Source organism: Macaca thibetana, chromosome 1, assembly GCF_024542745.1.
Source record: "Macaca thibetana thibetana isolate TM-01 chromosome 1, ASM2454274v1, whole genome shotgun sequence".
Lineage (NCBI taxonomy): Eukaryota > Metazoa > Chordata > Mammalia > Primates > Cercopithecidae > Macaca > Macaca thibetana.
Window position 1 is genome coordinate 196,292,005 of NC_065578.1, and position 19,680 is coordinate 196,311,684.

At 40.7% G+C, this 19,680-nt stretch overlaps 1 protein-coding gene across 2 annotated transcripts in view; it reads left to right on the forward strand.

The window, feature by feature from the left end:
• Positions 1-19,680, forward strand: part of TADA1 (transcriptional adaptor 1) — a 25,227-nt gene continuing 5,547 nt past the window's right edge. Inside the window, exons 1-8 of one of the 2 annotated variants that reach the window (XM_050768669.1) lie at positions 1-236; positions 6,549-6,640; positions 6,897-6,962; positions 12,192-12,289; positions 13,701-13,910; positions 15,802-15,953; positions 17,889-18,051; positions 18,454-19,666. In XM_050768669.1, coding sequence (XP_050624626.1) covers positions 163-236; positions 6,549-6,640; positions 6,897-6,962; positions 12,192-12,289; positions 13,701-13,910; positions 15,802-15,953; positions 17,889-18,051; positions 18,454-18,606 — 1,008 coding nt within the window. In that variant the 5' untranslated portion in view covers positions 1-162 and the 3' untranslated portion in view covers positions 18,607-19,666. Of the gene's footprint in view, positions 237-6,548; positions 6,641-6,896; positions 6,963-12,191; positions 12,290-13,700; positions 13,911-15,801; positions 15,954-17,888; positions 18,052-18,453; positions 19,667-19,680 lie in introns of those variants that run through there. The other variant, XM_050768679.1, reaches the window with a different exon arrangement.

Here is a 19,680-nt window from a genome sequence, read left to right on the forward strand (position 1 = left end):
CGGGCGGAGCCGAAAACCAAACAAACGACTTCTGAGGGATTGGGGGCGGGGCTGACGGCGGCAGGCTTAGCTTTCAGAGCCAAGGCCTTCCGCCGCGTTGGTTTTTTGGTTGTTGATCGCGGTGGCCGGGCGGTCTGCGGTCGGGCTGAGACGCGCGGAGCAATGGCGACCTTTGTGAGCGAGCTGGAGGCGGCCAAGAAGAACTTGAGCGAGGCCCTGGGGGACAACGTGAAACAGTAAGAGCTGCCCCAGCGCAGCGTCCAGGCCAACACGCGGGTGCTCTCCTGGCCTCGGGCTGCCCGCCCGCCCCGGAGACGCCCGCACCGCCCGGGGGCCTGTGCAGCCTTGAGTCCGCGGCGGTGGGGCTTCGGGGTTTCTCCGGCCGGGGCGGGGCGGCCACCTGAACTCACCGCCCTGGAGGGACCGAGCCTCCTGGGCACCCGGGAGACCCCGGCGGGCGCCTTTGCTCGGGACTCTCTGCCCTGGGTGGGGCGGGAGAAGCGCACTTTGCACTCAAGGGCCTGCTGAGCAGGTGCGGGCCCCAGCACGGGCCTGCGGGATGCGGGAGGCTGACTTGGGCGGAGTGAACCGGGCCCTGTGCGCCCAGCCAGAGGGCATCGCTCAGGGCGGCCCATCCCAGGAGGGCTTCCTGGAGGTGAAGGCCTGTTGAGCTCGTGTGATCTGCTAGGGATTATCGGTAAGCTCTTTTGACAGCAATTTCGTAAGGCAGACGGACCCTCTAGTGAAATCATAGTCATTGAACACTACAATTATAGTGATGATAGCAGTAGCGGACATTTAAACATTTTGAACTCACTAAATATATTATCTAATCCTTACAACAGATGTGAGGTAGGTACACTTGTTATTCCCATTTGACAGATGAGAAGACTGAGACACCTAGTGCAGATAAATAACTTCAAAAGTCACTGTCAGGATTGGGACCCACGCTTTTGATTCTCGACTGATTTCTTAGAGGGGCTGTGAAGGATCCCAGAGACGCCCAGCCAGACCTTCATCCAGGTTATGGCAGGGGACTTAGTGCACAGTCGGGTTAGATTCAGAATGGCCAAGGGTAAAATCAGTATCCAGCCAAGGCCAAAGCCAAACAGCGTAAAAGGAACCTCTGGGATACAAGGAAGAGTTTGGAAATTTTCAAAACGTTGTTATTACAACTTTATTTTTCAAAAATGTAGAAAGCAAATGTAAACGTTTAAAATTATAGTGCCTGTGTTTTTGCTGCTAGATGGCTTCTGTGGTATTCTACACATTTGCATGACTCAATGGATGCATACTTTTAAATGATGTTGGTGGAGGAGCAATTTGGGAATACTTAATTTTTCTCCAATACTTTCTTTTCATCCTTCTCTGTTCTTTATTATTACTGGGTTGAAATTACTTACCTTGGATGTCATCCATGAATTTTGTAGTTTTTCCTTCATGTGAAATTTTGGGGTGGCAGAGTTGACAGTCTACTTTTCATCCTAATAAGATAGTAATGGAAACTATAAAAAGACTAGAATTAAAATCTAAACTGTTATTTTAGCATAATTAATTTTTGGTGAACATTTATTTACTCCCAGAGACATGTTCCACTTTTTTTTTTTTTTTTTTTTTTTGGATTGGGGTCTTGCTCTGTGGCAGAGACCGAAGTACAGTGGCCTGATCACACAGTTCACAGCAACGTTGATCTCCTGAGCTCAAGAGATCCTCCCGTGCCATGAGCCTATAACTGGGACTATAGGCACGCCCCACCAATCCTGGCTAAAGTTTTTTTTTCAGAGGCAGAGTTTTGCTGTGTTGCCCAGGCTGACCTCAAATCCTGGCCTCAAGCAATCCTCCCGCGTTGGCCTCCTAAAGTTCTGGGATTACAGGCATGAGCCACCACACCCGACTATAATGCTCCCCGAAAGTTATCTTTTAATATTCATGTTCACTGTGCTTATTGAATTAAATATTCTTACTTATTTTAATAGGTAAAATTGACAGCTTTCACCCTAATTACTATAGGTTTTTACTTTTGAATACCGACTGATAAAATTTACCTTTTTTTTTGAGATAGAGTCTCGTTCTGTCGTCCTGGCTGGAGTGCAGTGGCATGATCTTCGCTCACTGCAACCTCCACCTCCTGGGTTCAAGCAATTCTCTGCCTCAGCCTCCTGAGTAGCTAGGATTACAGGCACCCACCACCATGCCCGGCTAATGTTTGTATTTTTAGTAGAGACCGGGTGTCACCATCTTGGCCAGGCTGGTCTTGAACTCCTGACGTTGTGATCCACCTGCCTAGGCCTCCCAAAGTGCTGGGATTACCGATGTGAGCCACAGCGCCCAGCCAAAATTTACATTTTTAAGCACATAAGAGGCATTTCACTTTGTTCTATCTACAGTGTTTACAAATATTTGAAAGCGAATGTTTACATACCAAAATAAATCTGAAGGACCTGGTTTGTGTATGATTGCCTTTAACCCTGATTAGATGCAATGGTGACCTCTGTCATCCCATACTCATCAGTTACAGGTTCAGGGCTGCCAAAAGTGTTTTTGAAGTTAGCATTCCTTATTTAGGTTTTAAAGGCCAAAACCGACTATGTGATGTTGGTCAAATACTGATGCTGAAGCTAAATTTGGTACATCTGGAGCATGAATCCCCACTAAAATGCAATCAAAAGAAGTTTTTATGCCTGAAACAGTTAATGGTATGGTATAGTTCTAAATTTGTTTTTCCATTCTCTCATTGTTCTTTTCCCTTCTCCTTAAAAAGTACCTCTTGGTTAAATAGTAACACTGCTGTACTGTACAGTCATTTATTATATTTCCTCCATGAGCAATTTGCTTTGGTTTGCATAGCCTATTTAAGTGTGGTCCTTGGCAGTAGGCAAAACATACAAGGTTATGCACAGAGGCTGGATATGAGCTATTTGCTATGTATCCAGTGGTCTGAACATCCTTCATGTCTGACTGGTTGAGTTGTGTGCCCAAGCTGCTTCCAGGAAGACATGGGCTTTGCTAGACAACTCACTTTGTATGGTAGTCAGTAGAATGCCATGTTCAAATAGGTGCCTCGTTTCTGTTTTCGATTTGATCATATGTTATTTCTTTATGTATGTATTTATTTATTTTGAGACAGAGTCTCACTTTGTTGCCCAGGCTGGAGTACAGTGGCGCGATCTTGGCTCACTGCAACCTCCACCTTCTGGGCTCAAGTGATTGTCCTGCATCAGCCTCCTGAGTAGCTGGAATTACAGGTGCCCACCACCATGTCTGGCTGAGTTTTGTATTTTTAATAGAGACAGAGTTTCGCCATGTTGGCCAGGCTGGTCTTGAACTCCTGACCTCACGTGATCCACCCGCCTTGGCCTTCCAAAGTGCTGGGATTACAGGTGTGAGTCACTGCGTCTGGCCATGATCATATGTTATTTAATATTCTTTAGATATATCCAGTGCTTCGTAGTCTGACCTACTTACACTTCTACCCATTGTCCTCACCTTCACAGGGATTGATTGACTTTGTTTTTTGGTATTTGTCCTTAATCCATTTGTGTTGCTATAAAGGAATAGTTGAGGCTGGGTAATTTATAAAGAAGTTAATTTGGCTCACAGATCTGCAGACTGTACCAAAAGCATGGCACCAGCATCTTCTGGTGAGGGCCTCAGGCAGCTTCACTCATGATGGAAGGTGAAGGGGAACCCGCATGTACAGATCACTTTTTTTTTCTTTTTTTTTTTTGGAGACAGTTTCGCTCTTGTTGCCCAGGATGGAATGCAATGGCACAATCTGGACTCACTGAAACCTCTGCCTCCCGGGTTCAAACGATTATCCTGCCTCAGTCTCCCAAGTAGCTGGGATTACAGGCACATTCCACCACACCTGGCTAATTTTTGTATTTTTAGTAGAAGCGGGGTTTCATTATATTGGTCAGGCTGATCTTGAACTCCTGACCTCAGGTGATCCACCTGCCTTGGCCTCCCAAAGTGCTGGGATTATAGGCGTGAGTCACTGCGCCCGGCCTGCAGATCAGTTTGTGAGAGGAAGCAAGAGATGGGGAAGGTGTCAGGCTCTTTTTTAACAACCAGCGCTTGGAGAATCTCTTGCAGGAACTCACAGTGTGAGCGAGCTCTCACTCATTACCACTAGGAAAGATCACACCAAGCCACTGGTGAGGAATCCTCTCCCATAACCCAAACACCTCCCATTAGGTTCCACCCCCACCATTGAGGATTAAATGTCATCATGAGGTTTGGTCAAATGTCCAAACTATAGCAGTATTGTTGAGGGAAACAGTCATTTGTCTGTGGCTATACAGTGAGTTAACACAGGGACCAGGATTGGAGAGCAAGTCTTTTAACTTTTGGTAGCTAGTTCTAGCTCTTTGGGCTAAAACATTTGCCACTGGAGAAAATAGTTTGCATTATTTTGACAGAGCTCCATGGTAGAGCCTTGTTTTAGTTCTGGAACAAGTTCATTCATTCCAAATATATATCTGCTTCTTATAAAATACTGACATAGGATTTTTAAATAATAGAGTTTTTCTCTAGGTTACTATTTTTTTTTTGTTGTTGTTGAATAGGATGGGATAGGAAAAGACCTTTGTTTTTCTGTGGAACTTTATTTTATTTATTTCATTATTATTCCTGTCCTTTAAAAAATGTATAAAAGTGTCCACTGTTGGGAAGTTGCTGTTAATCGATTGACTAATGAATGTGCAGCTATCAAGTGGAAAGGGTACCAAGCTCTAGATCGGCACGTGTTTTGTTGTTGAGTGAAATGGGCCTGAAAGATGGCAGTGTCATGGGTTTTGGGCCACTTAAGACCCCATAAAAGCGATAGGTTTTCTCCTGAAAAACAACACAACAGCAAACATGAACCCAAAGCTTTGCATGCAACTACATATGATCATAGTCAATTACATACAGAGATACTAAGATGACGTGAAGCTAATCCACACACAGGGGGAGTCCTGCCATGGGCATAATATGGCAGTGAAAATATTAAATCATCCCATTTAGAAATCTGTTTTTTTTTTTTTTTTTTTCCTGTTAGGAACTCAAGTACTGAGTAATTTTTCATCCCATTCCATAAACAAGAAGCAGCTTCCTTAAGTACCAAAACAAGGGTTGTGGATGTGATGTGAAAAGTGACATATTTTACTCTAATTTCTAACACTCTTGTTAAAGTGTAAAAGGTTAAGTCATTTTTTTTTCCTACCAGTTACCTAGTAATTTTTATTATTAGGTGTTGATTTTCACTTTAAAAACTACCAAGTTTCTCATATCCCCAGGCATTTTCTTTGTGCTGAGATGTTTAGAAACCCAATTTTTTTTTTTTTCCAGCCAGTTAGATTGAAAGTTGAGTTTATCTGAAGGGAAGGATGTCACCTAAAACAAATATAAATGACTACTCCCCTCTCTGTTAAACACACACACTTTGAAATGTGAATCTGAAATGCAGGATTCTGGAGAGTAGGTCTGTTAGAAAGGTGACAGTGAGAAACAAAGGTATAGCTATAGTGTTGGGCTAAGTGAATCACGAGCCCAATTCTGTGACTACCTGCCAATTCCCTTTTATTTGTTTTGAGACAAGGTCTTGCTCTGTCACCCAGGCTGGAGTGTAGTGGTGTGATCATGGCTCACCGCAGCCCTGACCTCCTGGGCTCAATCAGTCCCTCCACTTCAGTCTCCCAAGTAGCAGGGACTACAGGCATGCACCACCATGCACAGCTAAGTTTTGTATTTTTTGTAGAAGGGGGTTCCGTCATATTGCCCAGGCTAATCTCGAACTCCTGGGTTCAAGCATTCTGCCTGCCTCGACCTCCCAAAGTGCTGGGATTACAGGCATAAGCCACTGCGCTGGCCAGTCCCCTTTTAGGGAGGATTTTCCTTTCTTTGTTGGTATTCTGATTCCTAGGTGTATTAGTTTGCTAGGGCTGCCGTAACAAAGTACCACAGACTGGTTCGCTTAAACAACAGAAATTATTTTCTCACAGTTCTGTAGGCTGGAAGTCTGTGATCAAGATTTTGGCAGGAGGCCTCTCTCCTATAGATGACAGCCTTCTTGTTGTGTGTTCACATGGTTATTTCTTTGTATGTGAATGTGTCTGTGTCCTAATTGCCTCTTCTTATCTTAGGCACCAATCATATTGGATTAGGGCCGACCCTAATGGCCTCATTTAAATTACTATTTAAAGGCCCAATCTCCAAATACAGTCACATTCTGAAGTACTAGGGTTAAGGCTTTAACATAGGACTTTTGTGGGGGGACACAATTCAGCCCACAGAGCCAGGGAATGCAGAATTTCCTTTCCTGAGAGTTGGAGCATGTATGCTGAACTTGGGGAAGAAGCAAGATCTGTTCGTGCTGTAGCCCCAGCTACTCAGGAGGCTGAGGTGAGAGGGTAGCTTAAAGCCAGAAGTTCAGAGCCCTGATTGTTCCCCTGCACTCCAGCCTGAGTGACAAAATAAAACCCTGTCTCTAAAAAAAAAAACACCAATTGAAAACAAACTGGAAGCAGCCAAATCTGTGGTTCTTAATATTGTTTCTGCCTCTACAGATACTGGGCTAACCTAAAGCTGTGGTTCAAGCAGAAAATCAGCAAAGAGGAGTTTGACCTTGAAGCTCATAGACTTCTCACGCAGGATAATGGTAAAATAATTATCTGCGGAGTTATTTTACTATTCTATAATTTTCCTAGATTTGTGGTAAAGTCTTTTCCCTTTTTAAAAAGTAAAATTTGGGTTTTGTGGTGTGTAAGGTTATCTGAATCATGTGGATATTTAAAATTAAGTATAAAGCATGGCAGAATAGGAGATATCCAAAATCCTGACAAGCTAGACCAAAGTTGTGGTTTCCTTGTGTTGAAAATGTTTGAATTTGATTGTCACTGTCTTCCCTTTTTCAGTCCATTCTCACAATGATTTCCTCCTGGCCATTCTCACGCGTTGTCAGATTTTGGTTTCTACACCAGGTAAGGGAGTGGAAATACTTCCAGTGTGTGTCAGTCAGCAAAGCACTAGACTTTAGCTTTCTCTAATAGACACAGCTAGTGTTTGTAAAGCAGATGTTTTTGAACTGCTCAGAAGAAACATTTTATTAGGTAGATACAAATTCTTTTACAGAATCTTTTTCTTTTTTAAAAGCAAAAACTCTTTATTTTTGAGAAAAAGGTATGATTTCTCGTTTTTGATTCTTGGCATACATTTTAATTCTTTCCAGTGGAACCCAAACCTCCAGAACCCTTTTCAGTGTCATCCAAAGCTTGAACTTCTATTTCTGGAGAAAAAATCTGTTCACAAATGAGCTATGCATGTGATCACCATTTTTGACACCAAACTTTTCTTTGCCAAAACTGAATAGTACAACACCAACATTTCGTCTATAATCTTCATCTTATGATGCCAGCTTCTACATCAATAAAGTGTTTTTCAGCCAAGCCAGATGTGGGGCTTCTCTTTTCTGACACCCAGAAGGAAGGGCTATCTGAATGTTCATTGTCACAAGCGCTTTCTCCCTAGGTGGTATTGTGTAATCCTTGGCATGTCCAAGTCCTAGCCCCCGTGGACCCCTGGGTCCGGGCATGTTGTGATGGGAGAGCTGGGCAAGGCTGCTGTGTGTGCCACCCTCCCCCACAGGCCAGTTTGCTCAATGGGGGAAATGGTGGTGTCCTTCAGAAAAGGGCATGGGAGAGCCAGAAGGCAAGTGAGGAGATAGCCCTGGAACAAGAGGGCTCAGGGTGAGCACCGAAGCAGGGACTGTCCAAATATGCAGAGCCTTTGTAAAGCAGGCCATGTCCCTGTACTTATATCATATTGCCTTTTGGTATTGACTCCCCACTCAGCTACATTTTAGATTACGTAAGTAAATGAGAAGTGAGGAAGAGGATGGGAAGTCTGGATGAAGAAGGTAAGGGGGATGAAGAGAGGGCAGTTGGTGTTAGGTGTCCTGTACCTAAGGGATACCTAACTTGAAAGGTGTCCGTAGCTTTCAGGAGGTGGAGGAACCCAGCATATGTTGGGAACCTGGACTTCCACTATGTTCTTAAGCAAGATAGCACCTGAAAGGTCAAGCTTCAGCTCCTGTGTTTGGCAGATTATTGGCAGAGAACAAGAGGCAGGGGATAGTAGCATGTTGAGGGGGTAGGTAGAAATGAAACCTGTCACTTTAACCTGAAGAGAAGATTAAGCTATAAGTCACCTCTTTCAACCATCTTAGTTTAATCAGTCAGAAACAAGTAATTAAATACATTGAAAACTTTCCTCATGATAAAAGTCATCCTGGACTTTTTAAAAAAAATTAGGCCAAATGATTTATTCAGTAGTTTTTTTGTTTCTAAATTGCAATTTATATCTATTCATAAGACTACAAAAGTTACCATTAGAATTGTGCTTACCAACTCCTGTTGTAGATTAAATGGAAATTTTTTAAGGTCTTAGGGTGATTCTGATAATCATATACTGAAAGCTTATGTTTTATATATAAATGCCTGGTATTTTTTATCCTCTCTCTCTGTTTACTTCTACTGTATGATAAAGAACTCACAGCCAGGGCATGGTGGCTCATGCCTGTATTCACAGCACTTTGGGAGGCTAAGGTGGGCGGATCACTTGAGGTCAGGAGTTGGAGACCAGCCTAGCCAAGATGGTGAAATCCCCTACTCTGCTAATAATACAAAAAAGAAAATTAGCAGGTGTGGTGGTTAACACTTGTAGTCCCAGCTGTTCAGGAGGCTGGGGCACGAGAATCGCTTGAACCTGGGAGGCAGAGGTTACAGCGAGCAAAGATTGTGCCACGGCACTTCAGCCTGGGTGACAGAGTGAAACTGTGTTCAAAAAAAAAAAAAAGAATTCATGTAAGATCTCCTAACACCTCATTCGTTGACCCTCAAAGAAGTCGTTAATGTGTAGTAAACTGTGACCACTTGCTTGTGGAGTTGTATTAGAGAGCAGTGACTGCTTCCCTCCCCTTACCACACTCATCACCGCACATTCTTACACCGTGTCAGATTTTTGATGTGTTAGTTAATTTATATACAAGTAGATTTTAGCCATTCCTCTTTTGTGTCCAAAGTTAAATCATAATCTACTTTGTTGTATAAAATTTAATTTGATCAGAAAAGCCAATATTGTGAGGATTACATCTTACTTTTTAGGGAAGCATATTGTAAATGGCCACGTATGCAAAAGATAAATGGAGTGATCAGAAATAAAAACCCTGGTTGATAAGAGTCAAGAGACTTAGGTTCAATTGTAGGTTTTGCCACTAGCTTACATAATACAGTTACTTGGGTGTTCTTAACTTTCACATTTATAAAATAAGTACAGCAATATCTACCCTGTAGGATTATGAACTTACAAAAAAGTGATTTTAAAAATAAAAAATGCCAGCCAGGCTCGGTGGCTCAAGCCTGTAATCCCAACACTTTGGGAGGCCAAGGTGGGTGTATCACCTGAGGTCAGGAGTTCAAGACCAGCCTGGCCAACATGGTGAAACCACTTCTCTACTAAAAGTACAAAAATTAGCTGGGCGTGGTGGCAGGCACCTATAATCCCACGTAGTAGGGAGACTGAGGCAGGAGAATCGCTTGAACCCGGGAGGCGGAGGTTGCAGTGAGCCAAGGTTGTGCCATTGCACTCTAGCCTGGGCAACAGACTAATACTCTGTCTCAAAAAAGAAAGTGAATTAAATTAAAAGAATAAATAAAAATTGCCAAACAAGTGTTGAAGTGGTATTCGTAAGTATAGGTGGCTGATTTTAATTAGATAAAAACCTTTGATATTCTGAATGCTTGTTAATAGTTATTTTAAATGAAGAAGCATTTGGATTTTGAGAATGTATTCTTCCATTGAACACCCCAAATTTCTCAAAATGAAATTAATATTTGTTAGCAACAAAGAGAAGATTTCTATTAAAAGTAAAATATAGTTCTTTGTACCTCACAGTTTTGGATGGGTTGTTTTCTAGTTTTCTAAACTTGTCAGGAAAGATGATATTAATAATAATATTTGTTGAGTGCAGCATACTAGACACTTATATGCATTGTCTTTAATCCTCACAACAATTCTGCAGGGTAGGTGTTAGCCTGTTTTTATAGATAAAGACACAAACTTCAGAGAAGATAAAACAAAACAAAAGAAAATAAAAACTTGCCTTAATCCTGGATGTGCTGGATCAAAACTGAAATCTAAGTGCTACTAAAAAGCCTTCCGTTTTGTCATGGTTAGGCCTTACCATGCTTTGCTTGGCCATACAGCAGCAGCTGGTAAACTCTGAGTTTGCAGGCCTGCTCCTTTGCATCATCATCTGCATGTTCAGCCTACTTTCCTATCATCACTTAGCATCCAGTTTCATTTATCAGGAAGAGATTTCTTGGGAAAATCATCTAAGATTGACTGACCTTATCAAGTGAGATCTGTGCATGCCAAAGATAAGAGGAACCTGACTTCCCAAACAGTTCTTTTTAAGCTGAGGAATCTGGAATATTTTTTTTTGAAAGCTTTAAAAACGTTTCTTTCCAAAAATATCAAAATTGCAGGAACATTTTACTATGATTATGGGTGATTTTTTTCTTTCTTAAACATTTTTTTGTTTTAAGTGTACTATAGTGAGGTTGTATTCTTTTTTTTTTTTTTTTTTTAACATTAAACAATATATATTCATGGTTTAAAAAAACATCAGTAGCACAGAAGGTTTTACGATAAAGCTTTTTCCCACCCCAAACCTATTTCCAAAGGCAACTACTTTTTGTTTTTTTGTTCTTCTGGTGGGACTTCTATAGCCCTCATAGTTGCTTAAATTTGTTTCTGGATTTACTGATTTTAACATCTCTGTCTTATTGCTCTGTGTTTGAGATTTCCTCAACTCTTTTGGCCTTTCTGTTGAATGCATTCTTTAATTCAGCAATTTTGATAGCATCTTGTTTCATGGATAAACATGTTCTCAAAGTTTTCTGCAGATACCAGTTGGAAATTTTATCAGAATTCTTTTGCATTTCCTGTCTAGGACCTCTATTGTTTTGTTTTTGTTTTTGTTTTTTTAGCTTGCTCTTTCTTGTCATGTGAAAGAATATTGTCAAATATCTGGTGATTCATTGTTGTCCTTTTCATGTTTTAAGAATGAAGCATAAAACTGCCTAGAGACTTTGCTTTAGAGTGAGCTGACAGGAAGCCTACTGTTAAACTGGGGTCTCCCAAATTCCCGTATGCAGAGAGCTTTGCTGTAGGGTACCGACATCCATACCAACTACCTTAGTAAATCCCAGAAATTGTGTTCAGTTTAACTAGAGAAGAGTCCTTATTCCCTCCCCACCTTCCTTCTCACCCCCTGCCCCAGCTATTACAAATACCCTGCTCTGTGTCATCTGTGCATGGGAATGAGCCTTCATGGGCCTGTGACCTGCAGTTGCACAGAAGGGCCCTGCACTTGGGTTTGTACCATCATTATCTTGAAATCCTTAATTTTTGAACACGAGGCCCAGCACTTTGATTTTGCACTGAACCCACTTTTGGGGGTGAGTGAATGGGTTTGTGTGGATGATTTAAGGATATAGACATTCCATTAATTTTGTTTTTAGCCTTACAGATCCCTCCTCGTTTCCACTCACTCACATTCTCCCAATCCAGGTTGTGGGTTTCTACCAGGCAGGTTGACGTGCTTCTGCCTCACTTGCCACCTTCCTTGCCTAGCCTAGGTTACAGCTTCCATGGGTCTGCTTCGTGAGTCTGCACCCTTTTAGTCCATCCTAGAAATGTGTTGACATCTCATCGTGTCTGCCACTCATTTTCCATTTTAATCTCTGTTGTGCAAGTGTGCCATTTACCTTCCTTACTTTCATATTTTGTAGCATCTTGGTAGAGGAGATAAATACATGTGCTAAGTTCATCATCTTAGACCAGAATTTGCTGGTCTAGTCTATAATACTACTACTGCTAATAAACAAAACACCCAATAAACAGTAATTAAAAATACAAAAAAATTTGTCTTCCTAAAAAAATGTTAGTTGCAGCTAGGAAAAAAAAATGTGTTTTGAGAGGATTGATGATTTTATTTAGAGAAGTAGAAAGAGAAGATTTTGATTTAAGCATTCATTATTTATTTGCATTTCATGAGCATTCCATGCTTTTTACCCCAAATGAAAACAAACTTAGCAGTTATCAGTTGTCCTTATTTTTACTTATGGTTATATATTTCTGTCTCCTAGATGGTGCTGGATCTTTGCCCTGGCCAGGGGGTTCCGCAGCAAAACCTGGAAAACCCAAAGGAAAGAAAAAGCTTTCTTCTGTTCGTCAGAAATTTGATGTAGGTTGTTCCTTAATAGATCTTGATAATGACTGATTGAAGTACTGGCGTGTTGGGACTAGCTTTAGTTTTTAAATGAATATTAAAATACTGGTAGCAGAGTTGAAAAAAAGGGAGTATGATTTGGGAAGAAAAGGGTTTCAAGGATTGTGAGTTCTAGGTGTCTGAATTTTTATAGTTCTTGTTTGTTGCTTAAATATTAATGTTATCATTAGTACCTAATGATTTTTCAGTTATTCAAAACAATGCCTTTGTCTCTCCTCTTAAATATTTTTCTTGAATGAATAATGTTTCTTGGATGAAGACATCTGTCCCAAGGGCTCAGGCAGCGTGCAGGCCTTTGGTGGGATCTTGGTGATCCCCAGCTGGGCCCTGAGCCTTTTGGGGACTAATAGAGATGTCATGAAGGCATTTGGCTATAAAATTTGGAAGCATTTTAAAACAAATTGCTTTTTCCAGTATATATTTAGGGAAAAGAAACTTCCCCAAAGTAACCCTTTTGTAGGTTTATGGGGTATTGATAGCTTTATTGATTAGCATCAATAAACAATTACTTATTCTCACCTTGACTCTATGCTTTATATCAGTAAGAATCTAGAGGGCATCGGGATCTCTAGAGAGACATGTCTGATTTAAAAAGACATGTTCAATATAAAGTAGTTTTGTGCTTGGAAAATGGAAAAATAACCGTGTTGGTTTCATAATACCAATTTCAAACAGGGACAAAACATCTTCACTGCAAAATCTTTTATATTGGCCTTAAGCAAAAGCTACCGGGGCATATCTCCCAGTGGTGATGGAGAATATGAATGGGCTATCAGAATCTCCCAGGGGAAGGCTGAGATTTTATTAATGAAAAAGACTGAGATAAATAGTCATGACTGTATCTTAGGTTCTGTGTTGAGAATTCTAAGTAGAAAATAACAGCAATTAAATAGTTACACTACATAGCATTATCTTGGAATATTTGTTACTAGATCTGCCATATTGGTTAGCTAGGCTTTTTAAGATTTAATTGAATCATTCATTATATGTTTGTACTTTTAGAACCTACTTACGGTTAGATTTAAAATGCTCTGACTTGTTTGAATATAGTTCTATACTTCTCCTTCTCCGTCAGTTATTTTTAACACAGTGCCATACATTCTGTGATCACCAAGGTATTAATTGAATAGAATAAACTACTATGCAAACTATCATTATTCCCCTTAATCCATGTCTTCATTATTACCTTGTATTGGATGTGAATTTGTGATTATTTGTGCATGAATTAACTTTTTTTCCCCTTAACTCCTGTGGTATAGTTTTGGTGGCATTAATTTGTAGGATCTCAACTTCAATACAGGAGTTAACTTTTGTGTCTTGTTTGCCACTGTGATGAGTAATTTTTAAAAGTTTTTCTTACTCATAGCATAGATTCCAGCCTCAAAATCCTCTCTCAGGAGCTCAGCAATTTGTGGCAAAGGATCCCCAAGATGATGACGACTTGAAACTTTGTTCCCACACAATGATGCTTCCCACTCGAGGCCAGCTTGAAGGGAGAATGATCGTGACTGCTTATGAGCATGGGCTGGACAATGTCACCGAGGAGGCAGTTTCAGCTGTTGTCTATGCTGTGGAGGTTGGTTTGTGTTGGCAGAAATAATCTTACAGGTTGAATGTGATAGGCTTGTTTGTGTTGTTTAAAGTCGGTATTGCAAGAAAAGAATCCAAATGTCACTCTGATTTCACAGAATTGTCATTGTTGAAGTTTTCTGGTTTTTTTTTTTTTTTTTTTTTGAGACAGCGTCACTGTCTCCAGGCTGGAGTGCAGTGGCACGATCATGGCTCACTGCAACCTGGAAATCCTGGGCTCAAGCGATCCTCCTGCCTCAGCCTCTCAAGAGCTGAGACTACAGACTTGCGCCACCATACTCAGCTAATTTTTTAAACAAATTTTTGTAGGGATGGGGGTCTCTCTCTGTCGTCTAGCTGGTCTCGAATTCATGGGCTCAAGTGGTCTTCCCGCCTTGGCCTCCCAAAGTGCTAGGATTTACACGTGTGAGCCATACCACACCTGGCTGAAAGTTGTTTTCTTTTAAGAGGAGAAACTCATTACAATCCAAATAACTGTCTTCAGGTAATAGACTAAGCTTTTCAGAAAGGTTATTTATGGCATAACTCTTCTGGTTGATCTGATGTTTTGTCAACAGGGGAACAGTTTTTAAGGAAAGAAATGAAATTGAGAATCCTAAAGATTATAGTCACTTGTTTTTGCTGTGATACAGCACCGAAAAGTATTAGTCTTGGCATCTGAACAGCAGGATTCTTATCTCTGCACATGATTTCATTCGTCTATTCATCTTATTCATTTAGTTAGTTGACAAAACTAATTTGACGTTGAGGTCTATAGTGCATGGGTACAGTCAGGTGACATTGGATTTTTAATTCTCTGAGCCCTGTTTTCTTCATCTGTACCTCAAAAATAATAACAGCTGTCTCATGAAGTTATAAACATTAATATAAGTTATAAACATTAATATATAAGTTGGTGCGCAAACCAACTTAAATAGTACAATAACGTCTTGATATAAGTGGATTTTCCTTGGTATAATTGAAGCACCCTGCCTGATCCTGGCTCCCCTACAATGGTACCCTATAATGGTAGCCTGGGACGAGTTCTGTCACTATTTTCACAGGCTTCCTGAACCTTTTCTTGTGTACTTGGCTCTCATGAAAGTGAAGAGAAATCAAGTACCTAATTTATTTTGTGCTTATTTCCTATATATCTGTTGTTTATGTGGCTTTTGAGAGAGCCAAGGTTCTTTTCACGCAAGGATTTTGGTTCCAATATCAGATCTTAAAACTTTTTGTCCTATTTTAAAGTTTCAGCATAGTTTGTCTCTTTTTAAAAAGTCATTTTTGCTCACGCCTGTAATCCCAGCACTTTGGGAGGCTAAGGTGGGTGGATCACCCAAGGTCAGGAGTTCGAGACCAGCCTGGCCAACATGGTGAAACCTCGCCTCTACTAAAAATACAAAAATTAGCCGGACCTGGTGGCGGGCATCTGTAATCCCAACTACTCAGGAGGCTGAAGCAGGAGAATTGCTTGAACCTGGGAGGTGGAGATTGCAGTGAGCCGGGGTTGTGCTACTGCACTCCAGCCTGGGCAATAAAGCAAGACTCCATCTCAAAAAGTCATTTTTTTGTACTTCTTTTAAAGCCATCTAAAAATCATTTTTGAGAGAGAAGAGCCAATTTAGAGATGTAAAGACTTGTCAAATTTCATGTATAGCAAGCCCATCTTAAAGAGAACTATTAATGACAATAAGCATGTCCCCCTCTTTCCCATACCCTCCTGCTCTTTGGTGTGGCTCTGTGGCTCTTCATATGAACGTTCATTTAGTTCTAGCATATACTAACCTATTGTGCATCTCCGTCTAAATGCCAATAAATGTTTTTTGGTCAATGGAAGTTTTATGATTTTCTTTTAAAGAGGCTATCATGCTATTTTCCTTTTCTTATTTTTATAGAATCACCTGAAAGATATACTGACATCAGTTGTGTCAAGAAGGAAAGCTTATCGGTTACGAGATGGCCATTTTAAATATGCCTTTGGCAGTAATGTGACCCCGCAGCCATACCTGAAGAATAGTGTAGTAGCTTACAACAACTTAATAGAAAGGTAAATGAAGTTTCTTGTGATTTTCTTCCATCTTTGGTAGTTGTTTATACTCTTCTTATGTGTAAATAATTAATTGTTAAATAATTGTGTTTTCGTAGGTTTAAAGTACCTTTAATAGGAGTACAATTTTATTTTTTTAAGTCTGATACTTGCTTGAGATCTAGTGAATTATTTTGGTACTCCTTTTATGAGAAGTGAAGTTGCAGAGTTTGGCTGCTGCATGTGGGTTTAATGTGCTTGTCCCCCCATCCCCCCTCCCCAACTTTCTTAGGGGGAATGGAGTAGTGCATAGGCAGTGCATCCTGAGGGTTCCTGAGGGGCATCACCTGCCCAGTGGGGAAGTGAGCCTGCTTTCAGTTAGAGGCAGGGCCTGTGATTGTTGGGTCACAACTGGGTGTCTTGGTGGTAGGAGGAGGAGGAGTGGTAGGTGTTACTCCAGGCCCTCATCTGGCTCTTGTAGGCAGAGCTCAAGATAGTGGCCTGTGCCTGGTGTCATCACATTGCTTTTGGCCTCCTGCTGTGCAGACGTGGTCTCTCAGCTCACCTCTGGGATTCCTGTGTCCTCTTCCCATTGGGGGCTTCAGGATGTCTCTGTGTCCTGAGTCACCCCTTTGTGAAACAGCCTGGATTACTTTCATCCCTGTGTTGTCTTTCTTATCCTTCCATCTCCCTTTGTCCTCCACTTTCCCCAAAGGGAATTCAGTCTGAATTTTAAACCTTTGAGAAATAAAAAAAAAAAAACAATAATATAATTTTCTTTATGGTTACTGAAGTGACTTGAATTTCTGGGGATTTGCTGGACTTTGCATATCTGGTTAGTTTGGGAGAAGAGAGGTACAGAGATAACTGGGACTTGCAAGTTCAGAGAAAAAAGTATGTATGACTGGGAAGTCTGGCAGGGTGATTGGTGAAGTGACAGGAAGGGAAGGCAGGAGGTGTAGGTGAAAAGCTAAGAGAGTTGGATAGAGAAAATGTTGATACCACATGTGGGAGTTTGTGCCAGTGCCCATTTCATGGCTCTGAAGACCTTTACAGGGGTCATGGGCCTATTTTAACCCATCTTAAATTGGGTTCACTGTTTAGATTGCCATATGTGGTGATTTATTGTCTGAATCCCATTCAAGCGTATCTGTTTGGGATCATTCTTCTCTAGAAAAAAACAAATCCCCAAAAGTGGCTCCTTGTAGTGGGTGATGTTGGGAGCAGCGTCTGGCCCTGGCGGGACTCCCAAGCCCTCTCTGCCCTGCTGGCTGGTCTCTGAGGGCTTTTGCCTCTCTATTGGCCACTTGTTACTCTAACAGGGCTGCTTTTGTCTGATGCTTCAGTCCCACGCTAACGTTCCACTGTGCTTTCCTCTGAGTTACTGCTTTACTCTTTTGTTTTACCTCTTGATATGTCCTCAGCATTGTGTAGGTTATCTCCTGCTGGGTTATGAAGTAAAACCCATGTCTGATTTCTCAGTTTGTATCTTCCTCTATTTTGGGAAATTGGCAGGTTCCGAATTAATTTTCCCCACTCTCCATTTTTGCCTGTTGCTTCTGTGCTATGTCTTCTTTTCTTCTCATTTATTTTAGAACGAGTTGTCTCCAGTACCATTCACCTCCCTCTGTTTTTAATGTTATATTCCTGTAGTTAAGGTCTATTAGTTTTTTCAACTAGAAGCTCTTTAAGGGTAGGAAACAATTTTGGTTCAGTATCCTGAGCTAAGTAAGTATTTTACCATTGTGGAAGAAGGAGGGTAAATGTAGTTGCATTATGTTTTATTTCCAGCCTTTACACATTAAAATTACAGACTATTCATATCTACAGGAGTAGACATTGAATGGATTTCTAATTCAATTAAATATATTTTTAATAAGATTCTAGCAGGCCACTCCTGTCCTTGTTGTTTGGTTGTCTCCATGCTGGGAATATTTCTGAAATTTGTATTTTCAGCCCTCCAGCTTTTACTGCTCCCTGTGCTGGTCAGAATCCAGCTTCTCACCCACCCCCTGATGATGCCGAGCAGCAGGCTGCACTCCTGCTGGCGTGCTCTGGAGACACACTGCCTGCATCTTTGCCTCCAGTGAACATGTATGACCTTTTTGAAGCTTTGCAGGTAAGTCTTGGCTCCTTAAAGTTTACCTAGATTTATGGATAGGTTAAAAGAGTCTTTAAGTCTACAAAGGTACTCACTGTTTTTTTTCCACTTCTTGGCTTTGTGTTTTTCAGTTTTGTCTGTTATAAAAGCCATTATTAATACTAGCCTCATTTTTCAAATCCTGAGCCCATCTTCTATCTCCCCAATAAAGAAAGAAAAGAAAAAAAAATCCCTCGTTCTCCTATTCCTGTTTCAGAAGCTTATTTCCTTATCTTATTATTATTCAATTGGTGATTCATTTTAGTGTCTGACTGAAAGTTTATAGATGTGTGTACATTTTGTTGATCTAAACCCTTCTATATGTCAGAAAAATAAGTCTACTGAAGTATAATTGGAGACGCGTTAATTTTTTAATCCCAGGTACACAGGGAAGTCATTCCTACACATACTGTCTATGCCCTTAATATTGAAAGGATCATCACGAAACTCTGGCATCCAAATCATGAAGAGCTGCAGCAAGACAAAGTTCACCGCCAGCGCTTGGCAGCCAAGGAGGGGCTTTTGCTGTGCTAAATTAGGATTTGAGGGTGTGGGACCCTCACCAAATTCATTGATTACTGCAAATTGAATGTTTTTGGGGTCCACATTTCAAGGCTGAAGTGTATAGTGTATATATAACCTTTCCTATGGAAATGTGACATTGAGTACATTTTGTGTTGCTATTGTGAAGCCATTAATATAAATCTTTGGTAATGACCCATATTTCTATATGTGTGTATGTTCCCAGTTGTGGGAGCAGGCACTAACGAAATCCTGTGCCTGAAATGGAGATATTTAGGTACCTGAGGCTTAGTGTCCTGTGGTTTGCATGTAAGATAGATGACATCGTAAAACAAAGAAGCTGTTATAACTTAATCCCCCTGATCAGCAGGATATCTGTGTGTTCAGTGACGTCATACATTCTGTATCTAGTAGTCTAAAATTTCTGCCTTTCTCCTAAAGAATGTGTTCTTGCATTTTGGTTGAAATAACCTACAGTGTTAACAATCAGATACCTCCTTTAGTGACCAGTTTAATTTTTAATAGCTATAGATAGCCCCTGAGAAATTTATCACTATAACTCCACAGGAAATATGACATGGAAATGCTCTGTGTATACTAAACAAAATAAAGTCCCTCTTTGCATTTAAAACCAAAGTCAAAACAATACTCTTGTAATGCAGTTAATTAACTTTACGCCTTCCCATGACTCAAGTTTTGTTAAATAGGCCCAAAAACTTTGATTGGCAGTTTCTTTGGTTAATTATTCCTATAGAATGTATTTTAAGAAATCTATACAAATTGGATATATGCTTGGTAATTCCCCAGTTTCTAGGAGGTACCTGTGTCTACCGTTTCAAGTGATAAAGTGAAAATAATTTACATTCGACAGTGTTACTGATAACAAACCTACTTTAAGAGATATGTTGCTTTTTACTTAAGGGATAGTGTTGATAGATAAATTAGAATGTATAGATAGGTTTGTCTCGGTCTAAATAATGGCTGTATAGATATGTATATATGGTTCACATATCTGGATCTGTGTATTTGATTTTGTACTTTAAATGTGACAAATAAACCTTTTGGGAGAAAACTTTGTTGTTTATT